The 22,539-nt window shown below is 40.8% G+C and overlaps 1 protein-coding gene across 1 annotated transcript in view; it reads left to right on the forward strand.

Moving 5' to 3' along the window:
- The window catches only part of LOC128641641 (uncharacterized), a 505,331-nt gene that overhangs the window by 104,160 nt on the left and 378,632 nt on the right, over positions 1–22,539 (forward strand). Inside the window, 1 exon segment of the mRNA XM_053694177.1 lies at positions 14,505–14,879. Coding sequence (XP_053550152.1) covers positions 14,505–14,879 — 375 coding nt within the window.

Raw genomic sequence — 22,539 nt, forward strand, 5'->3', positions numbered from 1 at the left:
CTTACCAAAACTCTGACTCGGCTGAGTCTCTGTCTGAGGGTTCTGAGGATGAAGTCTCCTCTGAGGACCTTGATCCTATGCCTGAGCCTGAGGCTGATCATATCCGCTTCCTACTTCAGGAAGTTTTGAATACTAGCAATTATCGGAAACGAATCCAGAGTATTACCAACCTGTAAATAAGTAAAATCAAGTTTTTACTTATCAGGGTTTGTTCCCTGAAATGTTGTCTCTTTTATTTGACTCAGCTACGATACAATAAAGGTCTTTTAAATGAATTGGACAGTGCTGCTGGATTCTATTTTTGGCTGAACATGCCGCTAGTGGTACCAGTGTGTAATGATAACCTGTGACTTTAAGAGATTTAACAATCCTGGCACAATATAGTGCATAATAAAAGTTTAGATGTTACAGTTATATTAAGAGATCTGCAAAACTTGCAAACCAATACAATATAATTGGAGTAATCTGGCCTGAGTAACTAGAGATAAGATATATAGGAAATTTAGGTTTCCTATATAGTTACATAGGCAAGGGAATTGGAAAATAGTTAAACAACAGGTGCAGGCTGAATCTGTGGCGAGGATCACTATAAACTGGAAAAGGTAATTTGCAGCACAATTTATAACACAAACTGGTACACAACTAATGTTAGAGTAAGCGCTAGATGGTACAGACAGAGCGATGTATATATGCAGCTAATTGCAGTACTTACAGAACCTTGCACATATGCTGCTGAGATGTCCCGCAGAGATAAAGGGGAAGTCTGTGTAAGAGATGCTGCAAGCTGTAAGAGGAATCCATGCTGCGTTATCAAATAGTAATGACCGTTGCTGGATGGTGAGGTCAGAGGCACAGCAGCTGACGGAGTGTAGTTTAAAGTAGCAAAAACCTGAAACAAAGTTATTTCTACAATTTGTTGTATCAGTATACACAGAGAGGCTGGAGAGGTGAGTCAAGGAAAACACTTCATTAAACCTATCAACGAAGTGGAAGAGGAGGAGCCTTTTATACACCTGATGGAGCAGAGGAGAGATTTAAGGTGGAAAATAAAATAGCAGTGTTAAGGTGGTATGATTTATGACATATCCCCCCCCCCCCCAAGGAAATGTCAAAGAGGTTTCAAGGTGCAGGTCTATCAGGATTGCGGCGATGGAAGAGCAAAAACTAAGCGGTCAGCTGAGAGATTCTGAGCAGGTTCCCAAGAGTCTTCCGAGGAATCATAACCCGCCCAATGAACGATGGTACAGAATTTCCCCCACGATAACGCATGGAGTCCAAAATAGCTTGTACCTCGTATTCATGGTCAGGTAAAGGTTTGTCAGAAGGGGAACAGTGGTGGAAGTGGTAGAGTTGCAAGGTTTGATGAGAGGACACTTGAATGTTGGATGTATTCGATAAGAAGAAGGTAGTTGCAGAGTAACAGTCATTGGGTTTAGTATGGCAGTGATTGGAAATGGACCAATATAGAATTTGTTTTCTACAAGGGTTATGCAGTCTGAGGTTTTTAGTAGACAACCACACCAACTGACCAATCTTATACTCTGGATGTGTTAGATGTCGGGGGTCATAATATCTTTTTTGTGCAGCTTGTGCATGTTTGATATTATTAGTAACAATATCAAAATTTTGTTTGATGGACCTGATCAAGTCGTTTACTTCTGGACAGGGAGTATTTGACGTGGTAAGTGATTGGAATTTAGGGTGAATTCCATGGTTAATGTAGAGGATCCTTTAGAGTCTTTCTTTGTGAAAGGACAGAACCAATAGCTTGTTCTGATGCATCAACTTCGAGAACAAAGTGGTAAGAAGTATCTGGGGCCCCATCCAATATGCAGCGATGCCCGCAAAAGCCTGCGACGCCGTTTTTTGCGCAGGTTTGGTATCATATATACGGCGTAGCATACAAGTTACGTGCGTATATTTCAGCCTTCGCCCGTATTTTTTTTACCCATAGACTGACATAGAAAACACGCGCAATTTGGTATCCAAATATACAGCGTAAGGACTTACGCGCGCAGAATTCGAAAATCTACTCCATTCTCATCTCGCCACAAATTGCAGGCGCAGCAACCTTGCACTGACTTATAAACCAACTTAACTCTCTGAAGGCCTAACAAATGCATGCTCAACAACATACATATCAGCAGCTTGATCTCAAACAGTTAAACCTCTTCCAAGCATTTATTATTCCTGCCCCTGCAAGTGTGTCAAACCAATCACAAACAGCACAACCTCTCAACAGGAAGCCTAAAAAACCCGCCAATGCACATCCTCATTAGCCACCATGTTTCCCCTGCTTTCTATAGAGAGGCAGCATCATGGGGCACAAGGGGTGCATCATGGGGCACAAGGGGTGCATCATGGGGCACAAGGGGTGCATCATGGGGCACAAGGGGTGCTGGAAGCCCTACAAGCCCCTGTTGTTCTGTCTATACATGCTGATTCTATAGTTGCTGCTGAGGTCCCTGGTCATGGTGCTGCCCCTGCTGCAGCTGGTCATAGAATTACATACTGCGGATTTCCACTGCATGTAAGTGAAACTACTACATCCTACCCCCCCCTTCCCTTAACCCACCCTAATTACTGAAAATATCTCATTATTTTAATTCATGTTTAGTTCACTATGATTTATTGACTATCATTAAGAAGAATGAAAATGGATGTTTATACCTTATGTTCACACCTTCTGTAAATACATTATTATTTATATATATATACCCATGTGCAGGGATAGGAAAGGTGTCCTTCACTAAAGGTCTTTACTTTAGAAAATGTCCGCCATAGCCTTGGCTTGTGCCTATCCCTGCCCATGTGTCAATTTCTATTGGATGTGAGAAACCTTGATTTACATCTTATAAGTGAATATTACTATATGTACCCTTCATACACAACTATGTGATGTGGTTTATAGAACATGAATATGTCATAAACATGATAATATTACTTTTTTTGGGCCATTTCCACACAAGCCTTATTATATGTTTTAACAATATTAGTGTACTAAAACACCCCTCACAAGGATGTGGATGACAATTATATGGTAAATAACAGAGGACAAGATTTATGGTGAACTATAAGAATATTTATTTCTTTTGAGGCTTCTTGGATGAGGGGGCTGAGGTGACTGTAGTGGATTTCCTTGTCATCCTGGTTTGTGAAGATTAAGATGATTCTGCTGGAGTGCTGGCCACAGATGATAGGCTGGAGGCAGTGTCCTGCTGGTGTGTAAAGTGCTCAACCAACACACCCGAGAGTTGATTTTGTTCCCGCCATCTATTGTCCATCTGCATCTGCATATCAGACAGAATACTCATCATCTGCAGCTGGTTTTGAACAATTCCATTTAATGATGCTGCCATGTCCCTCTGCAGCTCTATGCTATGCTTGAGTAACCTCTCTTGGCTCCTGTGAAACCTCTGTTGGCCTCTTTGTCTGCTCTCGCAGCTTGTTATGAGCCTCCTCTGGAGTGAAATGTATTCCTCACCCAGGGGAGAATACAGTGCATCCACCGGCTCTTGAGCAGCATGGCTTCTAGGTGCTTGAGGTACAAGTTCAGCTGCATCTGCTGGTGCTTGAGGTGCAGGTTCAGCTGCATCTGCTGGTGCTTGTGGGACATCTTCAGCTGCATCTGCTGGTGCTTGTGGGACATCTTCAGCTGCATCTGCTGGTGCTTGTGGGACATCTTCAGCTGCATCTGCTGGTGTTTGAGTACTTTCAGCTATATGCTCATCTGCAGATGGTGGAGCTCTCCCAGGGGAAGAGGATGGTGGAGCTCTCCCAAGTGAAGAGGATGGTGGAGCTCTCCCAAGTGAAGAGGATGGTGGAGCTCTCCCAAGGGAAGAGGATGGTGGAGCTCTCCCAAGTGAAGAGGATGGTGGAGCTCTCCCAAGTGAAGAGGATGGTGGAGCTCTCCCAAGAGAAGAGGATGGTGGAGCTCTCCCAAGAGAAGAGGATGGTGGAGCTCTCAGGGTGGATTGGTAGTCCCATTGATGACCAGTGTGGGACCACTCAGCCTGTCCAGTTTGCACTTCTTGTGACATACCCTGTGTGTAAAAGCCATGACTGCCCTGATATTGTGTTGGGGGGGGTGGGGGTAAAGACATGGACCCTTTGTGGCTGACTTGGCTCCCCCTCAAAGCCAAAAGAAGAATATTCCTCTGGTCAGGAATCTTGCCAGGGGTCATATGTCAATGGTGGTGGCATCACTTCTGGGTCCTCAACTGAAGCCACCCAACCCTGCTCATGCCTGGGAGCATAATGTTCACATGGTTGCCTGAAGACTGGTGGTGGTGGCTGCATGCCTGTGACTGGTGGTGGTGGTGGAGGTGGCTGCATGCCTGTGACTGGTGGTGGTGGTGGTGGTGGAGGTGGCGGCATGCCTGTTTGCATCCTGGTGACAGGAGGTTCTGTGGAGGAGTCAAATGATGAGAGGGATTAGTACAGTCATATATATGTCCATGTGGGCATACAATGTACATTGATACATGCTAGGGCCTATACTCATTCTCATGTCAAACTCTATAACATGCATGTGCACAGTGTGATTTGTGATATGAGGGATTTTAATCTGCACAGTATACAGGTATGTGTTTCATACAATAGTTATGTGTACATGTCAATGATGGAAAAAATGTGTTCTTTAAGTGACACTATGGTCACACAATTTACTTTAGCCTGATGTAGGCACAGAACCTGCTTTCAGAGCTAAAAGTATTGTGATGGCTATAGTGTCCATTTACTGAAAACTCTACATGTGGCTTGTGGCCTGTGTTACTCTGAGACATGTTAGTATTGCACTATTCTACCTCATATCATGAATTGCATTGTGTTAAGTAGCATTAATGTCAAATATAATTGTAGATGTTTTTGTTAGTAGGCCAAATACCATGCTCCTCATTGTGTACATGAATGTGTGACATTAAAGGATGTTATATCTCAAATACATATCATACTGGTCGTGTGGGATGTTACTCACCAGCATGATGTGCTGTGGTTGCAGCCCCTGAGTCACGAGCCCCCTGGAAGTCCATGGACTGCTGTGATACTCAGGGACCTGCGTATCATCTCCTGCCAGGTGTTGTATTCTGTGTCCAGGGGTGGACCACCGCCTGTTCCCCTCTTGGTGCATGGGCTTCCTGCCCCCATCTTCTCTTTCACCCGCCCTCTTACAGTCATTCCACCTTTTTTTAAGGCCCTCAACAGTCCTCCTCTGCGGGGGCCACACTGTTGACGGCATTCTCTACTGCCAACCATGCTGTTTTACGCCTTCTGGCAACACCTTTGCCCTTCTCCTGGCCAAAGAGGGCACTGTAATTGTCCATGATGGCCTGGACTAGGGCAACATTCTCATCGAATGAGAAGTTCGGACATCTCATCCTCTCATCCTCTGTGGACACCTGGCTTGCTCCCCTGCGATATCCCTGGTGTGGGTTCCTCCCTATCCTCTCCCTCCTCCCCCCTTCTGTCCCCCATGTTCCTCCCCCCTTCTGTCCCCATGTGCACCCTCTGTCCCTCTCCTTGATGTGCAGATATAGTCTAAATCACTAGAGGGATTGAGACTAAAAAGGTGCACTTGTATAGCACTTCTAATGCCCCTAATTAGTAGGGTTATAGACTGTATAGAATAGACCAATGGGTCAAATTGAAATTAAAACGTAACTTTTATTACTACAAAAGTTTAATAAAATCACTGTGTGAGTGTGTGCAATTTAAAAACACATAGAAACTCGAATAAAGGATTATTATAATTTATGTAAATCCTTGTTATATAAGGGCTTGCAGAATAAACATCCACATGTATAGTGTGGATACTTTGGGTATAGGTTGCTGGTAGTCAAGTTGAAAATGAGCGAATTATGCTCTTGCCTTTTTTGTTTAGTAGTATCTGTTAATGTGTCTAATCACAAAGAGGCACAAGTGTTAAATATTCTGGCTGCTGCCAAGGTGAATATATGTATGGGTAAAGATACATTTTATAATAGCACTTGTCTTGTAATGATACCTCTATGTATATATGGCAGATATTCACTGTTAATATTTGATGTACGAGTTGGCATATATTGATTCTAGTTATTAGAGAAGGAAAGGCTTTAATGCTTTTTGTTTTCTGGTTTTCAATAATATGTGTGTATAATAGGACTAAGTCAGCATTCTAAGAATGTCTTAGGTCTTAAGAAACACACTTGTGTGGTGTGCTGTATTAGCACTTATTAATCGTTTTGGACTTGCAATTAACCCCTTAATGACCACAGCACTTTTCCATTTTCTGTCCGTTTGGGACCAAGGCTATTTTTACATTTTTGCGGTGTTTGTGTTTAGCTGTAATTTTCCTCTTGCTCATTTACTGTACCCACACATATTATATACCGTTTTTCTCGCCATTAAATGGACTTTCCAAAGATACCATTATTTTCATCATATCTTATAATTTATTGTAAAAAAAATTATAAAATATGAGAAAAAAATGGAAAAAACAACACTTTTTCTAACTTTGACCCCCAAAATCTGTTACACATCTAAAACCACCAAAAAACACCCATGCTAAATATTTTCTAAATTTTGTCCTGAGTTTAGAAATAACCAATGTTTACATGTTCTTTGCTTTTTTTGCAAGCTATAGGGCCATAAATACAAGTAGCACTTTGCTATTTCCAAACCATTTTATTCAAGATTAGCGCTAGTTACATTGGGACACTGATATCTTTCAGGAATACCTGAATATCCATTGACATGTATATATTTTTTTTTTAGAAGACATCCCAAAGTATTGATCTAGGCCAATTTTGGTATATTTCATGCCACCATTTCACCGCCAAATGCGATCAAATACAAAAAATCGTTCACTTTTTCACAAAACTTTCGGTTTCTCACTGAAATTATTTACAAACAGCTTGTGCAATTATGGCATAAATGGTTGTAAATTTTTCTCTGGGATCCCCTTTGTTCAGAAATAGCAGACATATATGGCTTTGGCATTGCTTTTTAGTAATTAGAAGGCCGCTAAATGCCGCTGCGCACCACACGTGTATTATGCCCAGCAGTGCAGGGGTTAATTAGGGAGCTTGTAGGGAGCTTGTAGGGTTAATTTTAGCTTTATTCTAGTGTAGCAGACAACCCAAAGTATTGATCTAGGCCCATTTTGGTATATTTCATGCCACCATTTAACCGCCAAATGCGATCAAATAAAAAAAAAAGTTCCCTTTTTCACAAACTTTTTGTTTCTCACTGAAATTATTTACAAACAGCTTGTGCAATTATGACATAAATGGTTGTAAATTTTTCTCTGTGATCCCCTTTGTTCAGAAATAGCAGACACATATGGCTTTGGCGTTGCTTTTTGGTACTTAGGCCGCTAAATGCGCATCACACGTATTATGGCTAGCAGTGAAGGGGTTAATTAGGTAGCTTGTAGGGAGCTTGCAGGGTTAATTTTAGCTTTAGTGTAGAGCTTAGCCTCCCCACCTGAAACATCAGACCCCCCTGATCCCTCCCAAACAGCTCTCTTCCCTCCCCCACCCCACAATTGTCCCCCGCCATCTTAAGTACTGGCAGAAACTGCCAGTACTAAAATAAAAGCTATATTTGGGCTTTTTTAAAAAAAAGAAAAGGCATATTTACATATGCTGCTCTGTAGGACCCCCCCTTTAGCCCCCAAACTGACTGATCCCCCACCAAACAGCTCTCTAACTCTCCCCCCTGTCTTAATGGCCGCCATCTTGGGTACTGGCAGCTGTCTGCCAGTACCCAGTTTAGAATAAAATTGGTGATTTTTAAATTTTTTCCCCTTTTCTGTAGTGTAGCACCCTGCCCCACCAAAAACCAACCCCCCACCCCCTCCAAGATACCATCGATTTATATATTTTTTTACATAAATATACCCCTTTCTCAAACTTTTAAACAGTTATATTTTCTGTAGTGTAGCGTTCCCACCCGCTCCCGCCCCGTGCACGCGCCCGCCCCCCGCCCCCCGTGCACGCTGCGCACGCCCGTGCGTGCCCCCATCGGCTCTGCCCCCGATCCCGCCCCCCTCTACATTACCCGGCCCATCGATGGCGCCCCACCCGCCTCCCAAGGCGGCTCCCACCCACCAACGATACCGGCCATCGATGTCCGGTGCAGAGAGGGCCACAGAGTGGCTCTCTCTGCATCGGATGGCCATCTAGCGTTATTGCAGGATGCCTCCATATCGAGGCATCACTGCAATAACCGGAAAGCAGCTGGAAGCGAGCAGGATCGCTTCCAGCTGCTTTCCACACCGAGGACGTGCAGGGTACGTCCTCAGGCATTAACTGCCTTTTTTTTGAGGACGTGCCCTGCACGTCCTCGGTCATTAAGGGGTTAAGTAAATTAGGAGTTCGTGAATATTAATAAAACCACATCTGTGTTTTGCTGTTTCAACACTTCATAATAATTTTTGACTTGTAAGTGGGTTCTAATGAGATTATTATCATCTAGTGCTTTCAGTTGGTACCATTCAGTAATATATCAGGAGTAGTGTCAACTTTAATATACATATAGATATGTATTATATTTAGTGAGTATATCCATTCACGTTAATATTGCTAGGTCTGGAGTAATTAGTAATACTACTAAGGTTAGAAGCCCCAAAACATTACGGGGTTAATAGAATAATGCTGTGTATCAAACTGTATTTGAGGCTGCAACGAGCCTTATTTTAGCCAGAATATATTCTTATATTTAGAAAAGGTTGTATAAATATAACCGGCTATATAGTATACTATCAATTAGTCTGAAATGGACAGTATAGCATTATTTCTGCTATGTAGTTTGTAACATTAACTCCACACTGGTGAATGAAAATCACTGTATTATTACAAATGTCAGCACTACATCAGTAACTGGAATTCACTGTGATTGTGTATACATTAACCGTATCTTAGTTGTTATATATGATTTCTCTAGGTTGATGGATTTAATTTTCAAATTATGAGAGTTTGTATTGATGTTTCAAATTTACCATCTATTGCTCAGTTCATTAATTATGTTTTAAAATCCGCTTTCCACTCGGACTATTAGTGACACTGCAAAAAGCCTTATTTTGGCATAACGTGGTTTAACGTCTAGGCTCAATTATCCGTTGTTTGCATGCTAGTGTCCATGAACAAATAAAGCTTGAAAGAGTTTGTTAAACAATACTATCAATGCAAGTCTTGCCCTAAAGTAAATTATGCCCCAAGGATAAAGTCTAATATTGTTAAACTAGATCGAGTTACTATGCTATTAAAATTACAAACAGGGTATTTTTACACAATACCCCTCCCTGACATGTTTCGCCGATATAGTCTCGGCTTTTGATGTGCCTGGTCTCTGGGGCTCTCGAGCATCTCCCCTCCCATCATCCCTTCTAGCTCTCCCTCTCCTCACTCCACTTACTCCCTGATGGGGACCCCGCTGCTCCTCATGTCCTCTACAATAGTCCTCTCCCTGCCACTCCTCTCCCCTCCTCCCCTCCGCCCTACCTCTCCCTGCCATCCTCACACTACACACACTCACACTCACTCCCCAGTTCAATCACACAGAATCACAACAAAACACTCAGCCTATCACACGGTAAAATTGAAATAAAATGTTGTGAGGTGTTAGAAAAAAAAGTGTTGTGTATTTTGTATATGTATGTATGCAAAATGTGTGCAATATGTAAAAATATGTGTAAGTGTACAAGCTTAACCAACCAACAATGCGACCTAACTAACTCCTCTGTTTGCGCCTCTCTCTCTACTCTGTCTAATCCTCCACTCCACTGTAGTGTGCTGTAGCTCAGCGAACCAACACACTGAAGAAAATGGCGGCTGCGCATGGGTTTATATATGACTTTTGAATTGCGTAATTACGTGGCACATTTTTTAGATGGAGTTGCGGGTGATTTTTAAGAGTATTAGCCTAATTTGCATAAAACTACTCTTTATTGAGACTTTACGTGGACAAAATACAGGCGTAAGTTACTTACGACAAGTAAAATGTGTATTTGCGCACTTTTCGGAAGAACGCCAGTTTGTCCTACTTACACCAGTTTAGTATCTAACGGCGCAGTATATGTAATACCCCGATGTGCGAGGTGAAATTACGGGCGGCGCGGGTTCCCTCACTTGTGCCGAAAACTACGCCGTATATCGGATCGCGCCCCTGGTATTTGCAAAATGGGGAGCTACTGAAACATCTTTTAAGTTGGTCAAAGACTTGTTGACAAGAGAAATTCCAAGAGAAATTGGTATGGTTCTTGGTCAAATTGGTGAGTGGTTTTGTTATATCTGCAACATTGGGTATAAATCTTCTGTAAAAATTAGCGAAGCCCAGGAAGCGCTGGACTTCTTGTTTGCTATTGGGTCTTGGCCAGTTAGTTATAGCTAGAGCTTTATCACTTTCCATTCTGATTTCGTTTTGATTGATAGAATAACCAAGAAATGAGATCTGTGTAGTACTAAAGGTACACTTTTCGAGTTTCACAAACAGTCTGTGGGTTCTTAATCTAGAGAGAACAACCCTAACATGTTTAGTGTGGTCAGTTTTATTGTTGGGAAAAATTATCGGCTAGATTTAGAGTTTTGTCGGTAATGACCCGCGTAGCTAACGCTGGCTTTTTTCTGGCCGCACCTTTTAAATAACTCTGGTATTGAGAGTCCACAGAATGGCTGCGTTAGGCTCCAAAAAGGGAGCGTACAGGCATATTTAACGCCACTGCAACTCTCGATACCAGAGTTGCTTACGGAAGCGGCCAGCCTCAAAAACGTGCTCGTGCACGATTCCCCCATAGAAAACAATGGGGCTGTTTGAGCTGAAAAAAAAACCTAACACCTGCAAAAAAGCCGCGTTCAGCTCCTAACGCAGCCCCATTGTTGTCTATGGGGAAACACTTCCTACGTCTGCACCTAACACCCTAACATGTACCCCGAGTCTAAACACCCCTAACCTTACACTTAATAACCCCTATTCTGCCGCCCCTGCTATCGCTGACCCCTGCATATTATTTTTAACCCCTAATCTGCCGCTCCGTAAACCGCCGCTACTTACATTATCCCTATGTACCCCTAATCTGCTGCCCCTAATACCGCCGACCGCTATATTATATTTATTAACCCCTAATCTGCCCCCCACAACGTCGCCTCCACCTGCCTACACTTATTAACCCCTAATCTGCCGAGCGGACCGCACCGCTATTATAATAAAGTTATTAACCCCTAATCCGCCTCACTAACCCTATAATAAATAGTATTAACCCCTAATCTGCCCTCCCTAACATCGCCGACACCTAACTTCAAACATTAACCCCTAATCTGCCGACTGGAGCTCACCGCTATTCTAATAAATGTATTAACCCCTAAAGCTAAGTCTAACCCTAACACTAACACCCCCCTAAATTAAATATAATTTAAATCTAACAAAATTAATTAACTCTTATTAAATAAATTATTCCTATTTAAAGCTAAATACTTACCTGTAAAATAAATCCTAATATAGCTACAATATAAATTATATTTATATTATAGCTATTTTAGGATTTATATTTATTTTACAGGTAACTTTGTATTTATTTTAACCAGGTACAATAGCTAAAATAGTTAAAATAATTACAAAATTACCTGTAAAATAAATCCTAACCTAAGTTACAATAAACCTAACACTACACTATCAATAAATTAATTAAATAAAATACCTACAATTACCTACAATTAAACCTAACACTACACTATCAATAAATTAATTAAATACAATATCTACAAATAAATACAATGAAATAAACTAACTAAAGTACAAAAAATAAAAAAGAACTAAGTTACAAAAATAAAAAAAATATTTACAAACATCAGAAAAATATTACAACAATTTTAAACTAATTACACCTACTCTAAGCCCCCTAATAAAATAACAAAGACCCCCAAAATAAAAAAATGCCCTACCCTATTCTAAATTACTAAAGTTCAAAGCTCTTTTACCTTACCAGCCCTGAACAGGGCCCTTTGTGGGTCATGCCCCAAAGAATTCAGCTCTTTTGCCTGTAAAAAAAATACATACAATACCCCCCCCCCAACATTACAACCCACCACCCCACATACCCCCTAATCTAACCCAAACCCCCCTTAAATAAACCTAACACTAAGCCCCTGAAGATCTTCCTACCTTATCTTCACCATACCAGGTTCACCGATCGATCCAGAAGAGCTCCTCCGATGTCCTGATCCAAGCCCAAGCAGGGGGCTGAAGATGTCCATGATCCGGCTGAAGTCATCATCCAAGCGGGAGCTGAAGAGGTCCATGATCCGGCTGAAGTCTTCATCCAAGTGGGAGCTGAAGAGGTCCATGATCCGGCTGAAGTCTTCTATCAACGGCATCTTCAATCTTCTTTCTTCCGGATCCATCTTGCAGACCTCCGACGCGGAACATCCTGCTGGCCCGACGGACTACCGACGAATGAAGGCTCCTTTAAGGGACGTCATCCAAGATGGCGTCCCTCGAATTCCGATTGGCTGATAGGATTCTATCAGCCAATCGGAATTAAGGTAGGAAAATTATGATTGGCTGATGGAATCAGCCAATCAGAATCAAGTTCAATCCGATTGGCTGATCCGATCAGCCAATCAGATTGAGCTCGCATTCTATTGGCTGTTCCAATTATTGTAGGTAGCTGGCGGCGACGTTGTGGGGGTAGGTTAGGGGTTAATAAATATAATACAGGGGTCGGCGGTGTTAGGGGCAGCAGATTAGGGGTACATAAGGATAACGTAGGTGGCGGTCGGCAGATTAGGGGTTAAAAAAATTTAATCGAGTTGCGGCGATGTGGGGGGGGCCTCGGTTTAGGGGTACATAGGTAGTTTATGGGTGTTAGTGTACTTTAGAGCACAGTAGTTAAGAGCTTTATAAACCGGCGTTAGCCCAGAAAGCTCTTAACTACTGACTTTTTTCTGCGGCTGGAGTTTTGTCGTTAGATTTCTAACGCTCACTTCAGCCACGACTCTAAATACCGGAGTTAGAAAGATCCCATTGAAAAGATAGGATACGCAATTGACGTAAGGGGATCTGCGGTATGGAAAAGTCGCGGCTGAAAAGTGAGCGTTAGACCCTTTCCTGACTGACTCCAAATACCGGCGGTAGCCTAAACCAGCGTTAGGAGCCTCTAACGCTGGTTTTCACGGCTACCGCCAAACTCTAAATCTAGGCCTTAGTCATCTAAGTATACAACTAAAAAGGTGTCAAGTATGTCCCTGAATATGTCAGTGGGTAATAAAAGTTTAGATGTTACAGTTATATTAAGAGATCTGCAAAACTTGCAAACCAATACAATATAATTGGAGTAATCTGGCCTGAGTAACTAGAGATAAGATATATAGGAAATATAGGTTTCTATAGTTACATAGGCAAGGGAATTGGAAAATAGTTAAACAACAGGTGCAGGCTGAATCTGTGGCGAGGATCACTATAAACTGGAAAAGGTAATTTGCAGCACAATTTATAACACAGGTACACAACTAATGTTAGAGTAAGTGCTAGATGGTACAGACAGAGCGATGTATATATGCAGCTAATTGCAGTACTCACAGAACCTTGCACATATGTCTGTTTAAGAGATGCTGCAAGCTGTAAGAGGAATCCATGCTGCGTGGTCAAATAGTAATGACCTTTGCTGGATGGTGAGGTCAGAGGCACAGCAGCTGACGGAGTGTAGTTTAAAGTAGCAAAAACCTGAAACAAAGTTATTTCTACAATTTGTTGTATCAGTATACACAGAGAGGCTGGAGAGGTGAGTCAAGGAAAACGCTTCATTAAACCTATCAATGAAGTGAAAGAGGAGGAGCCTTTTATACACCTGATGGAGCAGAGGAGAGATTTAAGGTGGAAAATAAAATAGCAGTGTTAAGGCAGTATGATTTATGACACAGTAACATTAATGGTTATATGATGGGGCACTGTTGGTGTGCATAGTAACATAATTTTTTTTTTTAAACAATGTTGCAAATGCAGGTATATTGCAGAAATGCTTCTAATGGAGTTTTAAAATCAGTTGTATTCCCCTTTAATAGAAACACAGTTTAAAAACCAAGAATTTAAGAATAATAAATAAGACCAGTCAAACCCATCTATTGTGGCTGTAACCCTAATAATAATCATAAAAATATTAACTATAATAATTTTTAAATAGTTAGGCATTGCTGACTAATATATTAGTAAATATGGGGCAGATTTATTATATGGCGGGTCTGCCCCACATCGATAAATGCCGTTGGCATTTATCATTGCACAAGCATTTCTTGTGAAATGCTTGTGCAATCCTGCACATTTGTGGCCAAATGGCCACTAGCAGCGGGTGTCAATCATCCCGATCTTATGACCGCTGCTTCTAAACTCCTGATTCCAGCGAGCCGGAATGAGCAGCATACGCTGCTTAATAAATGGGCCCCTATGTATCATGTAGAAATGGCCTTATTTCCAGCACAATTTACAACAAAGTATAATATTTTTACATCTATTAATGGTATAATATTGCTTTACAGAAACATTCAAAATCGGTAACATCCATGGACCTAAGAAGTGGATTGATGGTGAAAAGGTCACATTATATTGCACAGCCTCCTATTGCCCGGAGGACGTCCAGGTGATGTGGGTTATAACAGAGCATGACGGAACTGTGCGAGAGGTCTCAGAGCTTGCACAAGGAAAGGACAATAAAGGAAGGAAAGTTGTACCCACTGGATATGTTGCAAACAGGGAGAGAACAGAGACATCAGATAAAGAGGGACTTACAGACTTTACTACTTCGCTGAGTTTCACACCATCTATAGCAAAACACAAAGACATCACCCTAGTCTGCAAGTTTGTCTGTGGTGGGACATCCAAGGAGAAATGGTTTCAACTTGAGTCACTTTTCGGTGAGTAAATCATAACTGTTACATTATTTTTCTGTTCCCTTTATATGATAAACTGAAGCACAAATGCATAAAATGAACTCAGCAATATAATTGTTCTACATCAGTGAACCAAATTAGGTGATGTTTAACCTTTATAGATCACTTATAGCTCAGCAAGGAAGCAAACATCATGTGATAAACTGTGCCCTTGATCTAGTAAATAGCTTTCATATGTTCAGTGTATATGACAATAGATTAAAGGGACATGAAACCATAAATTGTTCTTTCATGATTCAGACAGAACATGTAGTTTTAAACAACTTTCTAATTTACTTCTATTATCAAATGTTCTTCATTCTCTCTGTATCTTTTGTGCAAAGTCAGGCAACATAAGCTCAGGAGCGTGCATGTGTCTAGAGCACTATATGGCAGCGTTATTCATTTGCTAGAGCACTAGATGGCAGCACTATTGCCTGTTGTGTAGAGCTCCAGACACCTACCTAGCTATCTCTTCAACAAAGAATACCAAGGGAATAAAACAAATTTGTTAATATAAGTAAATTAAAAGCTTTTTGTTTAAATTGTATGTTCTGAGTGACTCAAATAAGTTTTTGAGTTTCATATCCCTTTAATAGTGTGTTCATTTCTCTGTATACTGTGCTATTGCTGTGATTACCTTATGATGTTAAAGGGACAGTATACACTCATTTTCATATAACTGCATGTAATAGACACTACTATACATAATAAGATGCACAGATACTGATATAAAAATCCAGTATAAAAATGTTTTAAAACTTACTTAGAAGCTGTCAGCTTAGCTCTGTTGAAAAGGTAGCTGGAAAGCCCACTGCAAGTGGCAAATAAGACACTCCCCCTCCCCCTTTTGCATATGAAAAGACCCTTTACACAAACAGGAGCAAGCTGGAGAAGGTAGCTGACGGTATTCACATAAAACTTTGGGGCTTGGTTAGGAGTCTGAAAATCAGAGCAATGTTATTTAAAAATAAGCAAAACTATACATTTATTTTAAAATAAAACTTTATGGGATATATAAATAGATCATCTACAAAACATTTATGCAAAGAAAAAATGAGTGTATAATGTCCCTTTAAAGTTAGAGCATTCGAAAGAAGTCTTATTGTCTATATGACCAGGCTTTTTAGAGATGAAAGTCTTTGTTAAAATGCCATAGTTATGTAATTTTGTAGAGATCTTCTGATCTGCGGGCTAAGAACAAATGCAACCATCCAGTACTACACTACAGCAAACATAATACAATGAAACAATGCTTGGGACACTATAAACCAACAATAATGAATTTACTTTACTTGACGGACACTATACAGTTGTAACAACACATACTGGGCTAGATTACAAGTGAAGCGCTAATTTATTACGCGTCTGTGGCTGGTTATTGCTACAGCGATCTCTGGTTAATTTGATAAATGTGCCACAATTGGCCACAAATACAGAGTAGTATATTTTATTAAAAGATAAAAATTGTAGATTTTTTTTTAATAAAATAACTGCACCAGGCAGTTTTTGGGGGCTAAATTTTGCGGGTGTGGGGTGTTAGAAAAAAAAAAACGGCACTGAAAAGTGCCTTTTCACTGCATATATATTTACAATTTTCTGCCATCGCTGCATGACTTACCCCCTTCGCTGTGCTAGTTCTCATGCCATGTCTGATGGTATGAGAATGAGGCTCCAATTGGAGCCTATGGAAGCGCAATGCAAGCTCGCTTTCGCATTGCTGTCAACTTGTAATACCAGCGCTCATTAGTGTGCGCAAAAGTGATATTTAGCTCTCCACTTGTAATCCGGCCCACTATGGGTAAGATTACAAGTAGCGCTTTATGAGTTTTCTGCACGCAATGGGGTCCTTTAGCATTCAATGTCCATTGCGCAGGTATTACAGTTTTGCGCAACTTAAAAGTTTAATGAAATATTTAAAAAATACATTACAAAGTACAGTTAAACTCATTTTAACACTGTCTAATAAAAATTATCAAAAAATGTATTGCACACAAAAGTTATGTGATCAAAGATAAGAGCTTGCGGGTGTTAGAAAAAAAAAAAGCAGACGCAGGGATTTTACATTGACATATATGATATATATATATATAGATATATATATAACATACAGATATGTTTAACTAGGGAGATAACGAAAAGATTTCACATTACAGTCTTATGCACGTTAAACAATATATATATATATATATATATATATATATATATATATATATATATATATATATATATATATATATATATATATATTCATATATTGATACAAAAAGAGAAAAAGAGCATGTTCTAGCCGGCACTTGTGCATAAACTATCCTAAGATAGAAATTATACCCTGAGTAATCCGGATGAGAGGACCAACCCCCAGGTGACAATCTCCCCTCCCCACAGATGTCTCTGTTAACCAAATTAATGAAATACACATTTATTCAGCTAATATAATGCTTGTTAAAAACCTCTAAAAGGCTTACTAAAATCCAATATATAATCAATTAATACCCTAAAATAGAAAACAGATTAATTACTACACTAAACACATAATATCATAACAACATCCACCAATGGCCATTGGGTATATTATGGGGACTTATGCATATTATTGATGTCCCACAATTGATATATAGATAGTCACTGATCCAGGTTGAGAATTAGAGTATTGTCAGAGCATAGTCACAATCATTCCATACAATTGCTGAGCAAAGCAAACAGATGGTTAATCCACAGCAAATTAGTAAAGTTATCGCAATCAGACAAGGTATGATAGAGTCTTAGCAGATATTAGCAGCACAATAACACAGGATATAGTACAATCTTTGCGGATCTCAGTAGCCCAATCAAGAGCGGTATATTGGTGTCTTAGCAAACATATAGTCCGTAATCACAACCATGCATATCTGCAGTCAATACTGTCATGATCCTTACCATCTTCAGCCCCTAGGGTGCTACCTTAGAGAAACGTTCCCTCGTTTAAGCATTCCAATCACAGGGCGTATGGTATAGTTCTTAAGACAAGACAATCTCCGCACCAGATTGTTTCAATTGCAAGTTCCACTTACTTTAGACTTCCTGTTGACGTGCTGCAGTAAAGATTTGTATAGCTCCTTGTCATACCTTGCTGTTGCTAATACCGTGAGAAAGCTGTATCGAATCGCCCTGCGGCGAAACACGTGTTGCGTGATCACATTGTTTGCCTATACAGCTACGGTTTGGCCGACCAGGCTGTCTCTACCCACCGCTGGCAGTTTCTTGGGGAGATATCTGATCCCGACAGTATTTGGGAGCATTATTCACCACGGTATTAGCAACAGCAAGGTATGATATTGATATAAATATCTCGCTATAAATAGATATATCAATCCAAGGGGTAGATTTGTCATATGTCAGGTGGACATGATCCGCTGTAGTGGATCATGTCCGTCTGACATCGCTAAATGCCGACAGCATACTCTGTTGGCATTTAACATTGCACAAGCATTTCTGGAGCAATGCCGCCCCCTGCACATTTGCAGCCAATTGGCCGCTAGCAGGGGGTGTCAATCATCCTGATCATATCCGATCGGGATGATTGCTGTCTGCCACCTCAGAGGTGGTGGATGAGTTAAGGAGCAGCTGTCTTATGACCATGCCATCTTACGACTGCTGCTTCGTAACTTTTTGTTTCCCTGAAGGCTCGCGCGAAAATAGCTGCATCTGCAGCATGATAAATCTACCCCCAAAAATCATCACTTATTGTCAAGAGTATGTCAAGGGAACTGAAATTTAAAGAGCTTGAATAAGAATGTAACATCAGGTGCTTTAGAACCACAACTGCTAGGATATGACACTATTAAATAGGGTGTATTGTATTAGTGAATAGTATGGGATACACATGGTGATCCTGCGCAACAATGTATTACTCAGTAATCACACAATACAATTTAATATACAGGTGCAGTTTCCCACTTATCCCCTATGGCTGCCACATGTGTCAGGGTTGACACTGTGGAAGGAAAAAATAAAGCAGCAGGGGTAGTTGAAAACAATCCTGATATAAGAGTTGTATGCAGTTTAAAGTTTATAATATTCAGACTCTTGCAAGAGAAAACAAAATATGGCTGCCACACACTGAGAAAAACTTATGGAAGTGAGAGGATCAGAACAAATACAAATAATATTGGCACTCATATAAGTTTAGATTTCTTTTTAGGAGAGTAAGGCAAAGATACAATGTTCTGCGGTAGCTCAGAGGATCAAACTAGAGCAGTGCTTACCAAGCAGGAGCGCGAAGCAAAACTCGCCACAAGCTGAGGAAGTGAGCAGAGAATAGGAGCTGCTGCTATCAGCGGTAATGTGAAGCTGGCGGATGACGTCACCGCGTTCCCGTAGAACACTGCTGTGAGCTGACAGGCAAGGAGAGCGGTAGCTGGAACCGGAGTGCGGCAGAGAGATAAAGCAGAGTCCTCTCAACTTTAAATATAGAACACAGGAAAAACGATAAGTTGCCTTAAAATAATACAAGACAACAGAGATAGGAGTTTCAATGTTAAGTTTCTCAGGAGTTCAGAGGTTTGTGAACAGCGTTCACAGGATGGCATAGGTTCACAGAGGATCTAGGAAAGATTACTGCAATACTAAGCAATGAGATATCATGAGGAGGAGCCTTAAATAGGGAAAGGAGTGAGACTGCACTGGGTCTTAAAGGTATATTGGTTATGTGATACCTGACAGAATCCCCCCTTCAAGGAGCCACTCTGGGGCTCAAAGCTTCGGCCGATCTGGATGTCGCTGATGGAAAAGTGTAATTAAACGTGGAGCCGAAATGTTGCAAGCTGGTTCCCAGGAATCCTCATCGTGCGAGTATCCTTTCCAATGAATGAGGTATTCTAGGTGACCACGTCTAATTCGTGAATCCAAAATAGTGTGTACCTCGTACTCCACAGTAGGGTCTATAGTAACTGGTGGTTGCACTACCGAAGTAATGGGGTCTCTAACTTCTCTGTAGGGCTTGAGAAGCGAGACGTGGAAAGTAGGATGAATTTTGAGGGTAGATGGTAATTTGAGACGTATTGCGTTAGCATTTATGGTACGTAATACTGGGTATGGACCGATGTATAGAGGAGACATCTTTTTTGAAGGAGTATTGAGACGTAAATGTTTGGTGGAGAGCCAAACCAGGTCACCTTCCTTATACTGAGGAGGAGGACGTCTACGGCGGTCATAATACCGTTTGTATACTTCTTTTGCGCTGTTTATAGCAGATTCAATAGTTTTGAAGTTAGCTGATATGTTGTCAGACAATTCATATATAGTGGGGGATGATGTGGCAGAGTTTTGAAATAAATGGAAGTTTGGGTGAAAGCCGTAATTTGCAAAAAATGGTGTGATACCAGTGGTGGAATGGATAGTATTGTTGTAACAAAACTCCGCATAGGGGAGGTAATCAGACCAAGAATTTTGGTTGTTGGAACAATATAATCTTAGGAATTGTTCTAACCATTGATTACATCTCTCGGTCTGTCCATTGCATTGGGGGTGATAGGCAGTTGTCAGTTTCCTTTCAACTGAGAAAGTCTTGCAGAATTGGTGCCAAAGTTTACTAGAGAATTGAGTTCCTCTGTCACTGAGTATAGATATGGGTAAGCCATGTAGTTTAATAACATGTTCAATGAGTAAGTGAACTGTCTCTAGAGCAGTAGGAAGTTTGGGGAAAGCAATAAAATGAGACATCTTCGTGAATAGATCGACAACCACTAATATAGTATTGTTTTTTGATGATAGAGGTAAATCGACGATGAAATCTAAGGCAATTTCAGCCCAAGGTTTCTTTGGAGTTGGTAAAGGTAAAAGGAGACCATAAGGGGAATGTTTATCCCTCTTGGAAACAGAACAGGTTGCACAAGAGCTTACATAATTTCTGACATCGGCAGAGATGGTTGGCCACCAGTGGGTCCTATTTGCCAATTCCTGCGTTTTGCGCAAACCTGGATGACCAGCTAAAAAGCTGTCATGAATAGATCGGAGAAATGAAGGTCTGAGAGTAGGAGGGACATACAATTTTGTGTCATGAGTATACAGACCTTGAGAGTTCTTTTGTAGAAGTTGTGATGGTTTTGTGGAATCCAAAGTTTGTTCCTTTTTAAGTAAGGGTGTGATATCTGTTGTAAAAGAGATGAAATTGTTTTCTGGAATCACTGAACGAAGGGTTGATGGAGAACTGGGATGGCCTCCAATTCTCGAAAGGGCATCGGCCTTTTGGTTTTTTGTTGCTGGTCTGTAGGTTATCAGAAAGTTGAAGCGTGAAAAAAAAAGATTCCAGCGAACCTGTCTGGCCGAGAGTGTTCTAGTGGATTTTAAATACTGGAGGTTTCTGTGATCCGTATAAATGAGTGTTGGCACTGGAGTGCCTTCAAGAAGGTGTCGCCAATGTTCTAAAGACAGTTTTATAGCTAAAAGTTCTTTATCACCAATAGGGTAATTTTGTTCTGCAGAGTTTAGAGTTCTAGAATAAAAGGCGACAGGATGAAGGGGTTTTTTCAAACTCTCTCTCTGTGAGAGAACAGCTCCAATAGCATGGTTGGAAGCGTCTACCTCCAGTACAAACTGTAAATTAGGATCAGGAAAACGGAGTATGGGAGCTGAAGTGAACATCTGTTTAAGTAAATCAAAAGCTTGTTGTGCTTGTGGTGTCCACTTAAACGATGTATTAGCTTTTGTCAGCGTAGTGAGAGGTAGAGATATCTTAGAGAAGTTTTTGATAAACTTGCGATAAAAATTCGCAAAACCCATAAAAGATTGAACCTGACGTACGCTTTTTGGTATGGGCCAGTTTAAGACTGCTTCAACCTTTTTGTTTTCCATACAGATACCTTTGGGAGAAATCTCATAACCGAGAAAGGATATAGACTGTGTATTGAAAAGGCATTTTTCTGCCTTGGCATATAAGTGGTTACCTCTTAGTCTAGAAAGTACTTGTCTAACATGAGAGATATGTTCTTCAAATGTTTTGGAGTAAATTAAAATATCGTCAAGATATATAACAATGAAAATATCTAAAATATCTCTAAAGATATCATTGATGAGGTGCTGAAAAGTTGCGGGCGCGTTACAGAGCCCAAAAGGCATGACGACATATTCGAACAAACCGTATCGGGTTCGAAATGCCGTCAGCCACTCATCGCCAGCTCTTATACGGATGAGGTTATAGGCACCCCTCAAATCCAGTTTGGTAAAGAATTTTGCGCCCTCTAACCTCTCTATTAACTCAGGAATAAGGGGTAAGGGGTAACGGTTTTTTATAGTAACCTTGTTAAGTTGACGATAATCGATAATGGGTCTAAGAGTACCATCCTTATTTTTCACGAAGAAAATTCCTGCACTAGCTGGAGAGGTAGAGGGGCGAATAAAACCCTTTTTAAGGTTTTCGTCTAGGTAAGTCTTTAAATGTAAGAGTTCTGGATTGGATAGAGGATAGATATGCCCTGTAGGGATTTCAGACCCTGGAATGATCTCTATAGGGCAATCATATTTTCTATGGGGTGGTAAATTTTCAGACTCTGCCTTACTGAAAACATCTGCAAAGTCCTGGTAAACTGCAGGGATCTGAGGATCCTCAGGAAGTGCAGATGTATGAAGAACAGTTGCAGGGAAACAAGTAGACAGACAAAACTTT

The sequence above is a fragment of the Bombina bombina genome, chromosome 11, assembly GCF_027579735.1.
Source record: "Bombina bombina isolate aBomBom1 chromosome 11, aBomBom1.pri, whole genome shotgun sequence".
Classification (NCBI taxonomy): domain Eukaryota; kingdom Metazoa; phylum Chordata; class Amphibia; order Anura; family Bombinatoridae; genus Bombina; species Bombina bombina.